This window comes from Oncorhynchus mykiss, chromosome 9 (genome assembly GCF_013265735.2).
Source record: "Oncorhynchus mykiss isolate Arlee chromosome 9, USDA_OmykA_1.1, whole genome shotgun sequence".
Taxonomy (NCBI): Eukaryota; Metazoa; Chordata; class Actinopteri; order Salmoniformes; family Salmonidae; genus Oncorhynchus; species Oncorhynchus mykiss.
The window spans coordinates 41,549,697-41,571,740 of record NC_048573.1 but is presented as its reverse complement, the minus strand read 5'-3'; the positions used below and the strand labels follow the sequence as shown (position 1 = coordinate 41,571,740).

At 48.6% G+C, this 22,044-nt stretch overlaps 1 protein-coding gene across 5 annotated transcripts in view; it reads right to left on the bottom strand.

Annotated features, from left to right (window-relative positions):
- The window catches only part of soga1 (suppressor of glucose, autophagy associated 1), a 75,633-nt gene that overhangs the window by 2,203 nt on the left and 51,386 nt on the right, over positions 1–22,044 (bottom strand). Inside the window, exons 4-13 of one of the 5 annotated variants that reach the window (XM_021615710.2) lie at positions 18,421–18,483; positions 16,244–17,563; positions 14,852–14,965; positions 8,472–8,600; positions 7,532–7,762; positions 7,221–7,370; positions 6,932–7,099; positions 2,997–3,251; positions 1,775–1,848; positions 91–1,690 (exon numbers count right to left, since the gene is read on the bottom strand). In XM_021615710.2, the coding sequence (XP_021471385.2) occupies positions 91–1,690; positions 1,775–1,848; positions 2,997–3,251; positions 6,932–7,099; positions 7,221–7,370; positions 7,532–7,762; positions 8,472–8,600; positions 14,852–14,965; positions 16,244–17,563; positions 18,421–18,483 (4,104 nt within the window). The remainder of the gene's footprint in view (positions 1–90; positions 1,691–1,774; positions 1,849–2,996; positions 3,252–6,931; positions 7,100–7,220; positions 7,371–7,531; positions 7,763–8,471; positions 8,601–14,851; positions 14,966–16,243; positions 17,564–18,420; positions 18,484–22,044) is intronic. The other 4 variants (XM_021615712.2, XM_021615714.2, XM_036988017.1 and 1 more) reach the window with 4 other exon arrangements.

The following is a 22,044-nucleotide window of genomic DNA, read 5'->3' as shown; positions in this document are numbered from 1 at the left end:
TGTGTATACCCGTCTCTGCGTGAATGTATGTGTGTGCGCCTGTCTCTCTGTGCGTGAGTGCGAGTGTGTATCTGTGTGTGTGGGACCTACCTCAATGCTAGAGCTCATGGTCGGGTCCCTGACGGTGGGGTCCCTGGTGGTGGGGTCCCTGGTGGAGGGGTCCCTGGCAGTGGGGTCCCTGGCGGTGGGGTCCCTGGCGGTAGGGTCCCTGGAGTTGGGGTCCCTGGCATTGGCCCCAAGCTCCTCCCTGGGCATCTGTCTCATGAACCTCTTGTTGACGATCTTGGTGACACTGTCGTTCCCCACCAGCGAGGCCCCGGAGAGGCACTCTGGCTTAGGCTCATCCGTGGCCCCCACCTCCCTCTGCCCTCTCTCCCCTCCCCCAGGCATGGGCGTCCCGGTCCGACCGCATACGTTCCTGAAGAATTCCTGTAAGGGACCGTATTTCTGGGCTCCGGTGTCGGGGGCAGGGCCAGAGGGCTTCCCTGCTGCCTGGCGGGCTGGGCTGACCCCAGGCTCACTCTTCCATAGGGACTCCACACTGCCTGAGTGCTCCACCACACTGAACAGGCTGGACAGGCCGTCGTTGAGGCCACTGAGCACGGGGCTGTCCCTGGTGGTGGTGGAGCGGGCCCAGGCCGAGCCGCTGGAGGTCGAGGAGCGCTGGTGCAGGTTCCACAGGCTGCGATCCCGGGAGGAAGCCGAGGACGACCCCACTCCGTCCAACTTGGAGGAGGAGGCGGAGATGCGGCGCTGAAGCTTGGGGGAGCCGTACTTGGGAGAGCAGCAGGGCCTGTCGATGCGGCTGTGCACCTTATCCAGGGACGAGGAGATGTGGCGTGAGCGGGCCGAGGCCAGTGAGGACGAGGGCCGGGGGGACCAGGAGGACTTGGTGTGGAGGCCCCCCACCCCCCGAGACCCGAGCCCGTCCGTCTGCAGTCCCACACTCACAAACTGGGCCGTCTGGGTGGAGCGGCTAGACACCCCCACCGTCTGGCTGCCCGCGTCCTTGCTGCACTTCCTCTCCAGAGAGCTGGAGCGGATGGCCTGGCGCACGCAGTTGGTCATCTCCTTCATGTCGTCCGATAGGTTGGCAGAGATCTCCAGGCCGTGGAAGGGCGCCACCCCCGCGCCACCGCTGCTGTTCTCCAGAAGTTCCCTGTGCTGCTCGGACAGAGAGCTCAGCCACTGGTCGTAGGACGAAGAGGAGGAGGCAAAAGAGGAAGAGGGAGGCTGGCCCTCCGGGGCCCCAGCGTCTGACGGAGTTGAAGCCCGGGACAGGTGGCCTTGCTGCGCTTGAGGTTTGTCCTGCTTCTCCTTGGCTAGCCGGCTCTCCATACGGCGCATGGTAGGGGGGCTGTAGTAGATGCGAATACCGGTCTTGTCGGGGGCCGTGTAGCTCCTCTGGATGCTCCCCAGGCCCAGGAAACTACTGGGGGAGCTGGGGCAGTCCCACGTCTTGAAGGGGGCATTACCCTGCTCCATCATAGCCACCTCATTGGTCAGGTACTTCCAGTTCTTCCTGGTGAGGTCACCCAGGTCTGTGTGGGCTAGAAGGGGAGGGGCCTGGGTGTTGGGCCGGTCCTTCTCTCCCTCCTCATTGGCTGTCCCGTTGACCTCCTGACCCGGAAGGAAAGGACAGGCCTCCAGCAGACCCTCTAACTCTGGCATGGACGGGATGAATTTGGTCCTGGGTGGAGAAAAATGACCTCACTAAACATTTTTCATGATAACTGAAATGTAGAGTTTTGAATACATTCAAAGCCAATGTTACCTTGGTAAATTGCTTCCATTTGTAACAGCGTCTGTTGCAGTTTCCCTTTCGGAGGTGTTTTTTTCGTGCAGAGACTGTAAGGGGAGAGAAACAAGGAGAGGTTTTAAGTTGCCGGCCCAGCCAGGCTGTTAGCTTTTATAGGTAGTGTTTAATGGAGGACATGATGAGGATGTGGGCATCATGAAGGAGATACAGTATCTCTCCCTGACAGAGGGCTCGCTGTCCAAGTAGTGACGCTGACTTAGGACCGTTCAGCTCGCAGGGAGATGAGCTCACACACACACACAAAACCATTTCCTCTTAGAGGGGAGGGAGGAAAGAGGAGAGGGGGAGGGAAGGAGAGAGGAGGGGAGGGAGGAAGGAAGGAAGAAGAGGAAGGATGGGGAAGGCTCATTGGAATCCTACAGTACATGACTGCTGTCTACTTCATGAAGGAAAGGAAACAACTTGTTTGTTTTTTTAAACAGGTTTTGTTTTCAGGGCGTTTTGAAGCACAGCGAACAAAACCAACAGCAGTGCTGCAACAGATTGGAGAAAATAGTAGAGAGAGAAAGAGGCGTCTGTCTGAAATAATGACATGTCCTCTTGTGTGCTTGGCCTCAGTGCTACGTTTCCTGTACAATTCTCTGCCACAATGAGTATCGGAGCGAGAGAGAGAGAGAGTCCTATTTTCCAAGACCAGCCAGTCAGTTTGGGATAGACTGGATGACAGGCACAGGTAATGAGGCTGGGCTGGTAGTAGGGCCAGTCAGACTATACCATGCACGAGCGCGTGCTCACACACACACACACACACACACACACACACACACACACACACACACACACACACACACACGCCTCCAGTGTGGTTAGACCACGCAGCAGACACACTCCTGTTCAGCAGCATGCTGTCTGTCCATGCATTCCTGTACTGGCCAGTCATCCACCCACAGTGAAAGTTCTATGGAAAACGCTAAACCTATAGTCATAGAGTTCAGGAATGCATACAAGCGCACAATTTCCTACCCGTGACAACCTCTCTTTCCACCCCATCAAAATACCACCCCGAGGAAGGAAAACGAGGATAGTCATTAGATGTCACAAGGATATTCCGTGTCACTCTCAGTACTCATGGCTAAGTGTCCCTCTCTCAATATACATGGCTAGGCCTGGACTATGCTAGAATAGAATAGAACATAAACTAGAGTAGAGGCTCTGAGGTGCAAAAAAATCTAGTTACCATCTTGTTCTGTAGCCTCTGCTCCCACTGGCCCCTCTCCTGACTGAAGTGCTCCAGAAGCTCCAGCTTCTCGCGGCTCCAGTTCCTCTCGCCCGTCTGCAGCTGCTTGGTCAGGTCCATGACGGCGGCGTACGAGTCGGCCAGGAGGTGCGGGTACTCCTCACGCTCCCTCTTCAGGGCCATCTTCAGGTCGGGAGGTCCTTGGAGGTCCTTCTCTCCCCCGGCCAGCACAGCTTGGCCCAACTTGCTCTCCAGCTGGAAGGGGGTGACGGAGAGAGTGGATTGGGTGAGGTTCATGAACATGACAAGTTATGAGAGGTGTAGTGCGATTGGTGCACAAGTTCTGGTTCCATGCATTTCTGAACAGCTAAATTAGATGTAGGCCTACAGCTGATGAAATGCCCAATTGCAGAAAAACTTCCTGAATTCCACTCTCTCTCACTGATTTTACACTCTTTTTTTTCTCTCTTTCTCTCTTTCTTTCTGTCTGGTCTCTGAGAACAACTGTTAGTGTTTATCTGAATTAGTGATGTGAGGGCTGAGGGTCATGACATATTATGTGGATGAAGGGCGTTGGGTGGCGGGCGGGCGGGTTGACGAAAGAGAAAACGATGCATAAAAAAAAATCTAAATGTCAGCATCGCTAATGTGAATACCTAAACAGACTTTATTTGCTCTTTAGTATTTCTCCCTCTATACAACCAGATACGGAGCAATGAGAAAGCCCTATGAAGAACGACGGCAGATGCTTTGTGTGTCTGTGACAATTTGAACAAGGCGTCCCTTGTTTCTGAGGCGGAAGCGAAAACAGACAGAGAACCTGGAAACTCAGTCACATTAAAGAGACGACAGCTGAAGACGCCCCCACTACGTTTCTCCCCTCCTCCTCTCTCCACCTCTCCCTCCTCTCCAATCCCCCCCCATTAGAATGAATCAAGCAGTGCTCCAAGGAGGCGATTGCTCTTTATATTTTTTACGAGTCTGTCTCGTTTCTTTCTTGCATTAGAGCTCACAGTTTTCGGCGGAGGGAGCCCCATCAATCGCTACGGTAGGGACGACTGCAGGTTCCAGCCTTATATGGTGCTAATGGAGTCTGGGCGGCCTATTGGATGACTACGCCATTCGTCTCCGACGGAGCGTTGATCTCATGTGATGATGAATATCCCTAATGAGTTTTATTGGTGAGGCGTTGCGGGGCTGTGACTTAATGGTTGTCTGGAGGTTTATAGCACAAAGAAAGACATTTGCTTTGAACGCTCCCAATTCACCCCAGATTCCCCCCAAAATCCACTGTAGACAGACTTCCTTAGTGGGTTTTCTGTAGGCATCTGTAGGCATTAGGCCCTAAGCCTGGTTCCACAGTGCAACAGCTGCCGGTGCCATGCCACGTTGCCAGGATGGCATCCTACTGATGTGGTTGGCAGAGCAGATCAGGGAGAGATTGGTCCCAGCTGTGCCATCCAGTTCTTGGGCACCAGACCAGTGGGTCTACACAAGACAAGGGCAGCAGTAACAGCATAGTTTATAGAGTGAAGGGGTCATTGTAGAATTGTGTGTGTGTGCGTGTGTGTGCGCGCGCGCGGGCATGCATGACTCTCAGGGTGGGGCAGCAGATGACGAATGAGTTTCTCCAAAAAGAAGAAAAGCAAAGTCACCTGTCAGCCCTTTCAGATGACAAATGATGCCAGACCTGTGGGGGAAAGAGAGCCAACGCTTTGATTATGGCCATGATTCACACAGGTGACGCCATTTTAAAGTGATCCAACTGAATTACTACTCTGGCATTTGGGTCTTCCGGTGAGTTCACAAACAGAACACAAATCAGGACGTTACTTAGCCCAAGGCTACAGCATGTGACCCCTTCCTGCAGTCCATGTAGGGCCTTATTTAATCAGGAAATATCAACGAGAAAGAAGTTAGTTGTATCAAGTTTAATAAAGGTCTAGAACTATAGCGCAAGAAGCCCCTTTTACTCTCTCCCAGTCCCTATCCCCCTTTTTCCTCTCTCTCCCTATCCCCCTTTTTCCCCTCTCTCCCTATCCCCCTTTTTCCCCTCTCTCCCTTTTTCCCCTCTCTCCCTCTCTCCCTATCCCCCTTTTTCCCCTCTCTCCCTATCCCCCTTTTTCCCCTCTCTCCCTATCCCCCTTTTTCCCCTCTCTCCCTCTCTCCATATCCCCCTTTTTCCCCTCTCTCCCAGACACACAACACATTACTACAGCCATGGAGGAGAGAAACAAAAGCCTCTATGGGGGATTCGTGAGGAGGGAGGGAGGATGGAGAAGACCTGGCCCGGCCCACTCCTCCATGGCTGTAAATTGTGACCCAGTTATGGTGTTGAGTGGCTGTGGTGGTTTCACCAGGTGGGGATCCCCCACCATTTACATGTGCCCTTTCAGAGCCGTGGAGGAGGGACCGCAGGGGGAGGGAACAGTCTGACAGGACCAATGAACCATGCTTCAAACTGTTTACTGTACTGTGCCCCTCCCTCTCCTTCTCAACCGCTCACAACCCCCCCCCCCCCCTCCTCTCTCTCCCTTCCTCCATTTATTTCTCCCCCACTCTCTCTCTCTCTCTTTCTCTCTCATTATTACTCTTCATCTCTCCTCCTAATTACTTTTTTATTTTTCTCCTTCTGTTTCCCCCCTGGTCTGATATTATATATTATCTTGTTGTAATCTAGTGGCCTGTCTCAAAGCATGTTAGTTTAAGTCATTGCGGAGGCTGCTGTTATGAGAACGTCTCAGGCTGGCAGTCGTCTGGATATTAAACTCATCTCTCACTGCCAGATACACACACACACACACACACACACACACACAGACACACACACACACACACACACACACACACACAGACACAGACACACAGACAGAGTGAACGGCGGTCTGAGGGCAAAGCAGATGGCCAGACGGAACACCAGACAAATAGATTGGTACAAATCCACCACCTCAGGATATGAGCAGTTTCAAGCCATTCGTTACTCTGAGCATTGGTGATGAAATGAATACCCCAGTGACTGATTCATACTGATCCGTAACGCAATCCTCCACAGCTTCGGCAGCTTTCTCCAGTGACTAGATTGTAACAAATGGCAGGTCATGTCATCCTTCATGAACGGGTAACTTGATCTGTGTACAGCTTCACGGCGTGCTCTCCTGCACGCTGAATGGATAGCTATAGTTCCACTATAAAACCACACTTCAACGGCCGTACAAATCAATGGCTTTGCCCCAGACATCCAGGTAGCCAAAAGGAGAAAGGATTGTAGCTATAGAATATCTGACTGATCTGGCATGGATCTACACTAAAGTAATGACTCTACCGCCTAACAGGGAGAGGCCGTAACCCTGGTGACTAGAGTCCTACTATCTGTCCTCTCTCTCCAGTAGTCTGTGTGATTCCAGGGTGCTAAAAGGCCTGATGAATTACTGCCCTCCCAGGGGAGGCTTTACGCTAAGCCTAGATAATGGTCTGTAAGCTACATAATAACCTGGCTTCTACAATAGCCCAAATAACACCTGATGGTTGAGGGTTTTTAGATGGCTTTTAGGTCAACTAGCTATACACTCTTAGAGAAGAAAGGGTTCCAAAAGGGTTCTTCGGCTGTCCACGTAGGAGAACCCTTTTTGGTTCCATTTATAACCCTCCTCTGTAGAAAGGGTTCTACATGGAACCCAAAAGGGTTCTAATCGGCAGCCAAAAAGCTTTCTTCAAAGGGTTCTCCTATGGGGACAGCCGAAGAACACTTTTAGGTTCTAGACAGCACCTTCTATTTCTAAGCGTGTAGGTTCAAAACTATGCGACAGAGCGTTTCAATAGAGTCTCTGACACAATACCATGTCATGTCAGCCACATTGAGTGCACCTACAGTCAAGTTTCCATTTGAGTAATTCTATTTGAATGCCAGTTACTTTCAGCAGGTGTTCTGGTCTTACCTGGGTGATGAGGCTCTTGAGCTCTGTCCTCTCCACTTCCCAGGAGGCCTTGGCGCGGGCAAACTGCTGGGTGAGTTCCTGTGAGCCCTGGCGCTCCTCTCGCAGCTCTCCGCTCAGATCCTGGAGCGCTCCCTTCAGGTCCGCCAGAGTGCTGCTCACGCCGCTCGTCTAGGCCACGGACAGGATAGAGAATCAGTGAAGGACCTCGTCGATATTGCCTAAAAAGACCTCTAAAATATTGCCTGCTTTAATGCTTTATTTTCCCGTGTTAACCCTGTGTGTCCTGTACCTGTTTGTAGCTCTTCTCCAGCAGGCAGAGCTCATTGGAGATGCTGGGGCTGAGGGGCTGCTCCTCTGCGGCGGCCATCTTGTTGTCTCCCTGGTGGGCGGCCAGACTCTCCTCCTCCAGCAGCAGGTACAGGTCCTTCAGACTGTTCACCTGTAGGGAAACACACAGCACATTATCTGTCAGTCAGTCTGTTAAACAATTAGTCAGCCAGCCAATCAGCCAGCAAGCCAACCAACCAACCAACCAACCAACCAATTCTGCCACGACTAAGTGACTGATTCAAAAGGAGAAGGTTTCAACCAGTCCCGTACCTCCAGGACATCCTTGGCCTCCGTGTCCAGCTTGCGTCCCAGACGCCACTGTTTGAGGAAGCAGCGCAGCTTGAGGCTCAGCAGCAGCAGGGTCTGCTTGAGTTGATGGGACTCCTGCACCATCAGGTTCCTCTCTTGGCTCCAGAACTTCTGTTGCAGCCGCGTCTGCAGACTCAGACTCTGCAGCTGGAAGTCCCTCCGCGTCAGGGCCTTCTGGTGCTCCTCCTGCAGCTGGGGACACACACACACAGGACACAGGCCAGTTAGTGAGGGCTACAGGGACACATTTGTTATTATAAGGGATTAGCTTCATAGCAGTTGTTTGTGAAGTTTGCTAAGTGGGTGCATGTATGTAATAAATTGTTGTTAAATATATAGTAGCGATACAATACTGTTCTCCAGTGGGGCGCATATTCTGTATTAGCATTGACAGGACGTGACAGTGACAATGCTCTGCGTGGTTTAGCAGGGTTTGTCTGTAGTCACTGTGGTGTCCATAGATATAGAACAGTCGTGTCTCCATGGTTGTGCCCATAGATGAAGAACAGTCGTGTCTCCATGGTTGTGCCCATAGATATAGAACAGTCGTGTCTCCATGGTTGTGCCCATAGATATAGAACTGTCGTGTCTCCATGGTTGTGCCCATAGATATAGAACAGTCGTGTCTCCATGGTTGTGTCCATAGATATAGAACAGTCGTGTCTCCATGGTTGTGTCCATAGATATAGAACAGTCGTGTCTCCATGGTTGTGTCCATAGATATAGAACAGTCGTGTCTCCATGGTTGTGCCCATAGATATAGAACAGTCGTGTCTCCATGGTTGTGCCCATAGATATAGAACAGTCGTGTCTCCATGGTTGTGCCCATAGATATAGAACAGTCGTGTCTCCATGGTTGTGCCCATAGATATAGAACAGTCGTGTCTCCATGGTTGTGTACCTGTGAGACTGTCTGAGAACTGCTGTGGGTGTGGTCTCGGTGGGCCTGTCTCTCCAGAGTCAGTTCCTCCTGCGTCCCGTGAGCCGTCTCCCTCGCATCCGACAGAAGGGCCTGCAGCTCACTGATCTGCTGAGGGAAGGGCGGCGGGAGGGAGCGAGGGAGGGAAGGAGGGAGAGAGAGAGAGAGAAGTACACCATTATAGCTAGAGTAAAATACACCACCTCCCAACTGAAAAAATATCCTCCTTTAGATTGTATAACACAACCAACATGTCTCATTTATTGGTCATAACTGTTCCAAACAGGGAACAACAATCCTCGCCTTTTGTCAGTGAGAGGGGCATCGACCGTTCCCCATAATGTTCTTCTCCTTCACCCTCCGCTAACTCGCGGCGGGGGTCACTCCCAGCCCGACCCAGCCCCACCATCACCGTTAACCCACTAACTGCGAACTCAAAGGGCCTCCTTTATACCGACAGGCACAAGGCCAGCCGCTCGATCTCTTCGTTATCACTCGGCGCCAAAATTAGACGAAGCGTGTAACATTTGATAGGGTGGGACACTGGGGACGGGGATGTTGGGTGGAAGACTGAGATACCCTGAGGACATTTTAATACTCTAAAGGCTTGTGAGGGTTGAAAATGAATACTCCATTATTTAATATCCACTGTGTGCATAATGTGCCATGGATATCTGTGCTTAAATGGCGCTTGGCTACTAGTTGCTGCTGTGTTTTGAAGTATAAAGACGGAGACCATTGCGCTTTGTCTTGCGATTCTCTGAGGGCTTTGACAGATAAGTGAAAGTACTGTGTCATTTATTTTTCATGTGGAAGCTTGACAGGCGTTGCTGGAATCATGTCTTGGTTGTTGTGCAATTCACCCACCACTCGTCTACCCTTATTGTGTATTCTGAGTGAGTAAACTCTCCTGTCAGCGTAAGTCTATGACACTAGCTCACTATTGCTCAGCAAGTAACATACTTGATTTTCAACTGATTTTTTAAAATATCAGTTACACCATAACCAGCTTCTGTAGATCTCTCTCTCCTTCTCCTCTGCAGCCTCTGTAAGTGACTTCTGACACCTTCAATTCCTCACCAATGGGATTGAGGAGCAAGAGTGAGTGAGGGGAGCTCAATTTCAGCTGGGTAGTTTCCTCACACTTCAATACATATTTTGCCTCGTAGACCAAAAGTGTATACAGGGCTTACATTTCCCCGGCAAGCCTCAGGCGCAGACTCCGTGTACATAAATGGATAACCTGCTGTCAGTTTCCGATGCCCTTCATAGCTGTATGTCCGTCACGCCACTGCCCTGCAGAAGAATCTCCCGTTTTAAAAGTAGACTCAGCGATATGACGTAGATGCAGAAAGTAAAAAAAAACATAAGGGATCAATTTCCGCAACAAATAAGAGAGTTAAAGCGCGAGGCTCAACTTCTCCACTGCTTCGGTGACCTGGCTACCACGCTGTAAACGGCATGCGTAGATACTGTGTGTGACTGTGTGAGAGCGAAGTGTTGCATCTCGCTAATCTCAAATATCTCTGGTGCTGCTCATGGCAACATCACGTGGATATAGTACCCTATTTCTAACATTCTGGATAAGAAATGGAGTAGCAGATTATCATACAGTACATTACTGAGTTATACCCTGAAAGGGTTGGGTGGAGAGAATGAACAGGTCCAAATTCATTAGGCACCAAACAGAAGAAAACGGACTGAAATGGGGAGAGACTACCTGAACCTGTCCAATAAGAAACGTTCCTTTTCATTTTCCGTTGCGCAACGTTTTGAAACCACATTCCCAAATGAGTAGAGCAGTCAACCTGATGGGCCCCAGGTTCCCACCAACACTCCCACATCCACGTCCATACATCAGCCCTGTCTCGCTTCTATCGACGGCCCCGTCTCTACAGGCAGACATAGCACTCAGGCAGTCTGTGTGTGATAACATCATCGCCTGGCACGGTGCCAAGGTATGACTGCCTGACAGTCCTGTCTCCTGTCTTTCCCTCCCCGGGCCCGGTCCTGGACTTCTCTGTCCCTGACCTGGCAGCCTAATCACTGGTCACTGAGAGGAAAAGGGTGGATGACAGATGTGTTAATGCCAACAGTGGTCTGCAATGTTGTAATTACTGAGAGAGACACAGGTTAAATTAATAGGCCTACAGATCTCAAACACATGGCCCGCGGCCAAAAGTGGCCCACAAGCCAATTTAATATGGCCCACTATGTTGTCATGGTTCATAGTTGTCATCGCCTACTATTATATCATTCTTGATTTCAATGCGTTTTAATTCTGCAGATACAGAGAAATCAACTGAGTTATTGCACCTTTAATAATCAGCCTACTGACATCAACAATAAGGTTCTTTAGTTCTCTCAGTATATGAAGAGTGTGGTGTGTTCAGATGACTAACTGATTATGTGCTACAATACAGTCCAGAGAGAAACCTTTCCCTTCATGACTCCCACATTATAAAACCAAAATTGTAATATCCTGTAACAGGAGAACAGGCTGTGGCGATTGTGTTTCTCTCTGCTCTTTTCATTGCTTCTGCCGATTCCCCCTCACAGCCCAGGTTTCCAAGGAGACCTATAGAAAGGCCAAACAAACACTGAGCAGCAGACACGTCCTCTCCTCGCCTCAAGAGTTGATGTCATTGTGTTTACAGCAGCAGCGTGAATCCAGCCTGATTCACCCACATGAAAGAACGAGGGAAGCAAGCCTAAAGACAGCCTAAACCGCATGTTGGGGCCATCAAGGAATGCCCAGTGTGTGTGTTTGGGGGGGAGGGGGGGGGGGACTAAAGTCACAGGACTAAGGTTGAATCTTACTAAGCCGCCTCTGATGCTAGATGGATGTAACAGGGCGACTTGCAAACTATCACGGACTAAAAAGGGAAACCCAGCCGTGAGCTGCCCAGTGACGCAAGCCTACCAGACAAGCAAAATGCTTTCTATGCAAGCTTCGAGGTAAGCAACACTGATCCATTTATGAGAGCACCAGCTGTTCCGGACGACTGTGTGATCTCGTGCTCTGTAGCCGATGTAAGACCTTTAAACAGGTTAACATTCGCAAGGCTGCGCGGCCAGACGGAATACCAGGGCACTTTCTCAGAGCATGTGCTGACCAGCTGGCAAGTGTCTTCACAGACATTTTATCCCTGACACGGTCTGCAATACCAACTTATTTCAAGCAGACCACAATAGTCCCTGTGCCCAAGAACGCCAAGGTAACCTGCCTAAATTACTTTTGCTATGAAACGCTTTGAAAGGCTGGTCATGCCTCACATCAACACCATCATCCCAAACACCCTGGACCCACTCCAATTCGCATACCGCCCAACATATCCACAGATGATGCAATCTCTATTGCACTCCACACTGCCCTCCCCCACCGGGACAAAAGCAATACCTAATGTAAGAATGCTGTTCATTGACTACAGCTCAGCCTTCAGCACCATAGTACCCTCCAAGCTCATCCCCAAGCTCTGGACCCTGGGACTGAACACCTCCCTCTGCAACTGGATCCTGGACTTCCTGACGGGCTGCTCCCAGGTGGGGAGGGTAGGCAACAACACATCCTCCACACTGATCATCAACACGGAGGCCCCTCAGGGGTGTGTGCTTAGTCCCCTCCTGTACTCTCTGTTCACCCACAACTGTGTGGCCGTGCACGACTCCAACACCATCATCAAGTTTGCTGACGACTCAACGGTTGTAGGACTGATCACCGATGACGATGGGGCAGCCTATGGGGAGGTCAGAGACCTGGCAGTGAGGTGCAAGGACAAGAACCTCTCCCTCAACGTCAGCAAGACAAAGGATCTTATTTGTGGACTACAGGAAAAGGAGAGACGAGCACGCCACATCGGTGGGGCTGTAGTGGAGCGGGTCGAGAGTTTCAAGTTCCTCGGTGTCCACATACACACAGTTGTGAAAAGGGCACGACAGTGCCTATTCCCACTCCGGAAGCTGAAAAGATTTGGCACGAACCCTCAAATTCTCAAGTTCTACAGCTGCACCATTGAGAGCATCTTGACTGGATACATCACCGCTTGGTATGGCAACTGAAGGGCACTCGACCGCAAGGCGCTACAGAGGGTGGTGAGTACGGCCGAGCTCCCCTGCAATCTAGGACCTCTATACCAGGCGGTGTCAGAGGAAGGGCCAAAATATTGTCAAAGACTCCAGTACCCCAAGTCATAGACTCTTCCAGACTTAGTACCAGTGCACCAAGTCTGGAACCAAAATTACCCTGAAATGCTTCTACCCCCAAGCCATATGACTGCTAAAGAAGACTGCTAAATAGCCAATCAAATGGCTACCCAGACTACCTACATTGTCCCTTTCTCTTGTACTGACTCTATGCACTCTCCAACACACTACATACAGTTGAAGTCAGAAGCTTACATACACCTTAGCCAAATACATTTAAACTCAGTTTTTCACAATTCCTGGCATTTAATCCTAGTAAAAAATCCCTGTCTTAGGTCAGTTAGGGTCACCACTTTATTTTAAGACTGTCAGAATAATAGTAGAGTGATTTATTCCAGCTTTTATTTCTTTCATCACATTCCCAGTGGGTCAGAAGTTTACATGCACTCAATTCGTATTTGGTAGCATTGCCTTTCAATAGTTGAACTTGGGTCAAACGTTTCGGGAAGCCTTCCACAAGCTTCCCACAATAAGTTGGATGAATTTTGGCCCATTCCTCCTGACAGAGCTGGTGTAACTGAGTCAGGTTTGTAGGCCTCTTTGCTCGCACACACTTTTTCAGTTCTTCCCACAAATGTTCTATGTAATTGAGGTCAGGGCTTTGTGATGGCCACTCCAATACCTTGACTTTGTTGTCTTTAAAGGTATTTTGCCACAACTTTGGAAGTATGCTTGGGGTCATGTCCATTTGGAAGACCCATTTGAGACCAAGCTTTAACTTCCTGACTGATGTCTTGAGATGTTGCTTCAATATATCCACATAATTTTCTTTCCTCATGATGCCATCTATTTTGTGAAGTGCACCAGTCCCTCCTGCAGCAAAGCACCCCCACAACATGATGCTGCCACCCCAGTGCTTCACGGTTGGGATGATGTTTTTCGGCTTGCAAGCCTCCCCCTTTTCTCTCCAAACATAATGATGGTGATTATGGCCAAACAGTTCTATTTTTGTTTCATCAGACCAGAGGACATTTCTCCAAAAAGTACGATCTTTGTCCCCATGTGCAGTTGCAAACCGTAGTCGGACTTTTTTTTATGGCGGATTTGGAGCAGTGGCTTCTACCTTGCTGAGCGGCCTTTCAGGTTGTGCCGATATAGGACTCGTTTTACTGTGGATATAGATTTTTGTACCTGTTTCCTCCAGCATCTTCACAAGGTCCTTTGCTGTTGTTCTGGTATTGATTTGCACTTTTCGCACCAATGTACGTTCATCTCTAGGAGACAGAACGCGTCTCCTTCCTGAGCGGTATGATGTCCGCGTGGTCCCATGGTGTTTATAGTTGCATACTATTGTTTGTACAGATGAACGTGGTACTTTCAGGCGTTTGGAAATTACTCCCAAGGATGAACCAGACTTGTGGAGGTCTTCAATTTGTTTTCTGAGGTCTTGGCTGATTTCTTTAGATTTTCCCATTATGTCAAGCAAAGAGGCACTGAGTTTGAAGGTAGGTCTTGAAATACATCCACAGGTACACCTCCAATTGACTTAAATCATGTCAATTATGTCAATCAGAAGCTTCTAAAGCCATGACATAATTTTCTGGAATTTTCCAAGCTGTTTAAAGGCACAGTCAATTTAGTGTAAGGAAACTTCTGACCCACTGGAATTGTGATACAGTGAATTATAAGTGAAATCTGTCTGTAAACAATTGTTGGAAAAATGACTTGTGTCATGCACAAAGTAGATAACTTGTTAACAAAATATTTGTTCAGTGGTTGAAAAACGAGTTTTAATGACTCCAACCTAAATGTTCCGACTTCAACTGTACCACGCTCACACATGCATACTTGCACAAACACACTCGTTCACACTCCCCACATATGCTCCTGCTACTGTCTATTATCTACCCTGTTGCTTAGTCACTTTAACCCTACCTACTGTTTATGTACATTGCTAACTCAATTACCTCTTACCCTTGCACGTTCTCCCTGAATATTAGCCATCTTATTTTTACCTGTTATCGTTATTCGTTATTCACGGGGTATTTATTCCTTGCAATTTTTGTGTATCTTTAACTCTGCATTGTTGTATTAGGACCCTTGAATAAGCATTAAACTGTTTGTCTACACCTGTTGTTCACAAAGCATGTGACAACTACAATTTGATTGGATTTGATTTTGTGGGTGTGTATTTTGACTGTACTGTAGCAGCGACCTACCAGAGCTGTGTCCGTCTCCTGTGTTTCCTGGGTCTGGTTGCGGTCAGTGCGGCTGTCACCCTCCTCCTTCTGACCTTTCACATCGCGATCTGATTGGTCCCTAAAGTTGGGCTGCTGCATGCATGCATGGGCAAGTTAATGAAAAAAATAAAATAATAATAATAAAAAGAGGGGAAGATGAACAGAGGAGGAAGGGAAGGAAGAGGATGAGGGGAGACGTATTTGGGGGGGGGGGTAGTGAATCGATAACAAAACAAGACCAAATCAAAAAAGAGATAAAAACAATAGAACCAAAATGGACGATCCATAAGACACTTTCCAAATAAAAAAAATGAACCTCACAGGACAAAGAAAAGTATGTAAAGGAAAAACAGCTTTTTCAGAGTGGTGTAGGACAGAGTGGAAAACAGAACCAAAACAATGATGAGAAGTGCGAGCAACGGCTGGGGGGGTTGGGTGAGGGGAGGGGAGGGGAGGGGAAGGGAAGGGGTGAAGGAGAGGGGATTACAATAATCAAAAGAGAGGAGAGAGGAAAAGGAAACAGGAGCAGAAAACGGAGGTCACGGTGCCCATGCAGTGAGGTGAGGGGGGAGGGGGGGGGGGGGGGGGGGGGGGGGGCGGACGGACGGACGGACGGAGGGGAGAGATGGAGGGATGGGGGAGAGATCGGACGGGGTTGGCACTCAGTAGGCCTCTAATGTAGCTTAATTAAAAGCATAGAACCAACTTTACTAGGCTGACTTAAAGTTATATCCTAAACACTTGGCCTAGGTGTGCTGAGCTACATATAGTAAGTAATACATACAACTACTCAACGAGCAAACCAACCACTATTGATACACTGTTTGCTTCTGTCTTCATTCTCCTCCATTCTGAACCACACAGCCACGTCCTTGGCCTTTACAACATTCACTATCAGAACAACAGGGTACTCAACAAGTCTAATTCAATACGCTCTTTTATTACACCTTAATAGCCCTACTCGCGCATATACAGTACATTTACATGGCTATAACAAGTGCCTCTTGATGTGTGTAAATAGACGGTGGTTTATGGTTTCTAGGATTTCCTTATCAACCTATCATGTCATGCAGCACAGCGGTGGCTGCATTTGAGGCCGGAGCTCTATGTAGCATCTATAGCAGGCGGTAAGGCGTCAAAGCAGCATGCGTATCATGTGTACTGGCAGCATTCTGTGCCAGGGAGAAACCATAGTGTGAGCTGGGATGGAGGAGGAGCATTAGTAAGCCGTAACGTGGTTCAAAGAGCAAACAGGACAGAAATAATAGATCTGTTACAAAAAAAAAAGAGGATATAAAAAGAAAAGGAAAGAAACACGATCGATAATAAAGGAGGGGTGGGAAGAGGAGGAGTAGGGGGGTTTGTTCTTACCTTCTGCTCTGCGGGGATCTCACCCGCCTGGTTGTCTGGAGGGCAGGGGTGAGAGGCAGAGGGTGCACCCACCACAGAGTCCCCAGCCTCGGACAGTAGAGGCAAGGGGGATGCCCCCTCCACCTGTGCCCTCCCTGGGGGGGTGGTGCCTAGGCTCTCAACCCGCTCCACAAAAGCTTGGAGCTGGGTGTGCAGTGCTCGCAGCCTGCCCGTCAGAGCCTCCACCAGGGGAAGATCCTGGAGCTCCGAGGGCTGGGCCTGCTGGCTCTTCTCTGGGACACATGGCTCTGCAGCCTCCCCGGAGGAGATCTTGCGGTAGAGGGAGATGGAAGGGCAGTTGGAGTCGGAGGCAGTCAGCAGCTGGATGGCTGTAGAGATTAGGCGGGCTTGGTCCCTCATGGCTAGCAGGGATTCACGGTCCTTCAGCCCCAGGGGGACAGGAAACCCAGTGGACGTCTTCTTCTCCCTCTCCTCCAGGGGCTCGTTCTCCCCTCCGATGGGGCCCTCGCGGTGAGCCTGGCTGGGGAGGCACTCAGCTGAGTCCCCTGCCTCTGCGTCGGTCTCCAGGGCGGGCCTGGAAGAGCTGTGGTAAGAGGCCAGGTCGCAGCGCTGCAGGTTGGACAGCAACACACGGTTCTCATACTGGAGCTTCTTCACCTTGCCACTCAGATCCCCGATCTGGAGCCTGGCGGCCTGCAGCAGCTCCTCCTGGGGGGCCTCTGTGCTGATCAAAGCCCCCCCACCATGACCGTCCTCCAGGAGAGAGATGGACGAGGAGTCGTCCTGGTCTGGGTCCGACGCCAGCGGCAGCTCCGACTTGTAGCGGTTGATCTCGTTCATCAGCAGCTTGTTCTGCTCCTCCATCTCCAACAGCGAGCGCCGCAGCAGCTCCGCCTCCTCCTCGACAAACTGCAGGTGCCTCTGGAGCTCCATCACGTTCTCCAGACCTCCTCCTCCATGCCCTCCCATGCTGCCGACCCCCAGGCCTGGTGGCAGCTCCTGGCCCTTCATATCGTCCATCTCGGCCCGCAGGCCGCGGTTCTCCACCTCCAGTTCCACAATGCGCCGGCTCAGCAGGTTGGCCTCCTCCTCCACCAGCTTCAGGTGAACTCTGACCTCGGCCTCACGCGTATGGGGCGAGTCGTTGACCTCCTCCACGGTGAGCGAGGCGTCTACATCGCCGTACATCGAACGGTACTTGGCCAGCTCCTCCCGCATTTCCTCGCTGTCCTTAGCCATCTTGGTCAACTTCTTGCACATGAGAGCTGACTCCTCCTTGGCAAAGTGGAGCTGGCACTTGAGGTCAGAACTGTCCTCCTGCTGGCCACATGGACAGGTAGTTAGGATCACTGACAACACACTAACTAACTCACACACAAAAAGACAAGATATCTCCAGATAGCATATCACAGAGAGAAAGATTATGAGGCCAAAATGACAAATGAAAAAAGTGAATTGTTTCTTCCCGTTAACATAATAGCTTGAACTCATCTGACATCCTCATGGTAACCCCAGCAAATAGTTAGACCAATGCAAAGTTATGGATTTTTTTAGGCAAAGTGGGGTAGGTGGATGCAACAACGGGAAGTTATGCACGCTGTATTACAGTGATATGAAATGTGTGGTGGCTAGGGGCACTTAGGGACATTGGTGTATTTATAACAGACAGAAGCCATTTTGAATATTAAACCCACATTTATTTTGCAGAGGGTATTACTCAGATTCCCTTCCATTTATTATTTAACCAAGCGGCCCAAAATGATCCAGGCCCATTAAATAATACTTTGTGTTGTGTGATTTATTGGTTATAGACTATTTGCCAGAACATTAAACACAGTCTGGAGAGGGTTTATACTATTTACAGTATGTTTGCACTCCAATATTATAATATTAAGCATGAACCTCATCCCCACAGGAATGAAGGACGAGAGAGAGGCTTTTAACGTCCTCATTATACAAACCCCCCCCCCCCCCCCACACACACACACACACATTGTGTACCACCACAACCTCAACGCGAGAGAGAGGAGAGAGAGAGAGAGAGGAATGTGCGCAAAAGCTTGATCTGCTATTGTCAAACTAGTCAAAAGTTGCGCTAACTTGGAAGTGTATCATCTCCTTCCCAGGTCGCGAAAGTGAGACCAATCAGTTTAACTGTCTCTGTAAGTCTGGGTTACCTGGGGAGACAGCTTCTTCTCTGGCTTGTTGTTTGGCCGAGCGCCTCGCTTCTTCAGAGAGTTCTGAAAATAGAGGTATTGACAATAATTAGTATCAATCAACAAATCAAATTAACCAAGTGCTTTCACAGTAACCCAGCCTAGGCCCTAGACCCCCAAAGAGCATGCAGCAGCACATTGGCCAAGGTGTTATACAACATAATAATAATACCACCAATCTCCAAGCCTTCTCCCCCGCCACTCGCTCACCCAACTTGCCCCGGTCGCCCCCTTCACCCCTGCCACTTTACCCAGTTTATCATCACCATGGAGATGTTAATCCCCACAGTGACACTGATAGGGGTGTGGAGCTACAGTTGACCGCATTCCTGCTATGTAAACAGAGAGGAAGGGGTGGCGAGGGGGAGAGGAAGACAGAGATAGAGAAAGTAAGAGAAAGCTGAAGAGAGGAAGATCGTAAACTGAGATGAGACCATAAAGAGAGAAAAGGAACAGCGTTGCTAACGATAGCCAGCCCCTCCTGTTGGTCACCTGGGCTTCAGTACATGGAGTTAAATCCTAATAAATCCCAATTCCTACCAGAGTGCAGAGAGACACAAACACACACACACACACACACACACACACAGACAGACAGACGAGCTGCAGTACAAGCTTATCTCGCCAAGGCGTTTCCATGGAAACTGGCTACTTTCTCTGCACTGAGCTGGCTGGTGAAAAAGGCAAAGATATCCACAGTCCATTCTGCTGTGTTTTATTAAATCAAGCTGAAAACAAACAAGACCCTGCTACCACAGTACAGTATAGAGCCTTTAACACAGTGGACACATATGTACAGTATGCACACACACACACGCACAACATCCAGTGCAAAAAAATCCAGCTAGAGAGCAGAGTAACTAGATTGGATTTAAAGCGGTGCCGGTACAGCATAAAGAGATGCATCCAATCCTCAACCCTCATTTTGCCTTTGCTGACAATGTCATGCAGTTTAGCTGGTGGCTGAGAACCTTTTAATGGTGCTAAACTTCAAGGTAGAATCAATGTAGAGATACTGGAAGTATTGATCCTTGCCAAGTATCGCCCAACCTTGGGACATTTTTTTTCATTTTGTTTTGACCATTGGTTTCGACAGGCCAGCTGTAACAGGGATGTCGTGGTGCCACTGTGACATGGCAGGCTTACACCATTTGAACACAGAGCTAAACCCCAATACCCACTCATCTATAAAACACCTATAGGATACAAACATCTCACATCAATTTTTTCTGCCCCCCTCACCTATTTTGTTATCTCCAGGGGTGTGGCGGTTATTATCATGCAAAAGACTGCCGGTCTCACCGTAATTGACTGTTCATTAAAACCTGTTATGGCTAGACGTTCCGCTAACTTCCAGTGAAATTACAGAGCCCGAAATTCAACTTAAATTATTAGAAATATTTCACTTTAATAAAATCACAGTGCAATACACCAAAATAAAGCTTAACTTCTTGTTAATCCAGCGTCAGATTTCAAAAAGGCTTTACGGCGAAAGCAAACCAAGCGATTATCTGAAGACAGCGCCCCATCATACAAACACATCATACATAATATTTCAACCAAGCAGGTGCGACACGAAAGTCAGAAATAACTATATAATTCATGCCTTACCTTTGAAGATCTTCTTCTGTTGGCACTCCAATATGTCCCAGAAACATCACAAATTGTAATTTTGTTCGATAAATTCCTTCTTTATATCCCCAAAATGTCAATTTATTTGGCGCGCTTGATTCAGAAATACATTGGTCCCAACTCGCCCAACATGACTACAAATGATCTAATAAGTTATCTGTAATCTTGGTCCAAACATTTCAAACAACTTTCCTTATCCAACTTTAGGTATCCTAAAACGTAAATAATTGATACAATTTAAGACGGAATATACTGCGTTCAATAGCGGATAAAATCAAAGTGGAGTGAGCTCCAGGTCGCGCGCACCAAACAAGAGTCCACTTGGCTTGACACTTAGAAAGTACAGCCGTACTTCTCTTCATTTCTCAAAGGAAAAACATCAACCAATTTCTAAAGACTGTTGACATCTAGTGGAAGCCATAGGAACTGCAACCAGGTGCCTCATAAATCTGGTTTCCCATAGAAAGTCAATAAAATACACAGTGACCTCAAATCTTTTTTGAATTTTTTTGAACCTCTAGCCTACCTGCTGCCCCTAGTCTCAATGAAATCTTGTCTTTACTAATATGTAAAATTAGTTTAGATTTAGAATGGCCCATTATCAGGCTCGGGCTCCCGAGTGGTGCAGTGGTCTAAGGCACTGCATCTCAGTGCAAGAGGCATCACTGCAGTCCCTGGTTTGAATCCAGGCTGCATCACATCTGACCGTGATTGGGAGTCCCATAGGGCGGTGCACAATTGGCACAGCGTCGTCCAGGGTAGGCCATCATTGTAAATGAAAATCTGTTCTTAACTGACTTGCCTTGTTAAATAAAAAATAATGCACTCAAATAACGAATTGGAGGCTGCACACTTTCCCACCAGTCCATTCTATAGGCTACTTCGCTTTTATAGAGGAGCTGTGCTTAATATGATCAGCCGAGAAATAAATACAACAACACTTATTTCACTCCATTCACTCCATCAACCACTGTTTTTGAGGAGTATGCTGATATTTCGCCCAAACTCTGTATGCCATAGGCTCTCCAACCCTGTTCCTGCAGCTACCCAGTGCTTCATTTGGGGAACCAAGTGAAATCTGTTCGGGAACATCGATAGTAACAACTAAACATATTTCACTAAACTGTTGACAGCCCGTCGCGCGCTCTAGAAGGGAATAAAGGAGAGAGAGGAGGAGATGGAAACGCACGGTGGTGAGATATTCTGTATAGCTAAAGGTAATGTGTCACCCAATTAATTATGAAAATATAAAATGACCTATTACTAGGCTATTCTAAATCAAATAGAAATTTGCTAATTGTAGACTAACTGTAAGCCGCCCTGCACAATCAATGAAACAACAGCATCGCCTAGCTAGACTATCCGTTCTCTCCCAGACTCATGAATATACATTCTGGAGCGTGCAATAAGATAACCAGTCCCTTTAGTTTGCATAAAAATACCGTCCACACTCGAAGGCAATTACTCAAATGTGTTTAATTTTGGAGTATAGGCTAGACCAATTATGCACCAAAGACATCTTAAATCAATGTTTTTCTCCCAGGCGTAATATGCATTAGGCTTTGTACAATGTCATTTTAATTCCGTCCCCCCCCCAGGATTGCGCTCATAAGCCTATGTGTATGGGAGTTTTTAATTCATCTTCACTCCGTCCATTTCGTTGTTAGGCTTTGAAACAACACCCACAACAACCATGTTTTACACTGTTTAAACCTGCTGTTGAACTTCTTTCTTCAAATTGATCATCACAGCAAGGTGATTCTAACAGTTTTACAAGTATGATAGCCATACTGTTTTGATAAGTGTTTGATGCGATTTTCGATCCCCTATGCATTGATGTCAGAGTGGTTAGAGGGGCAATAGAGCCCTGAGTACCAGGCCACTAGCGACTTGATGGTTGTTAGCAAGTTTGGTACTACCAAAGCATGTCCAGAGTGCATAAAAGGAGATTAC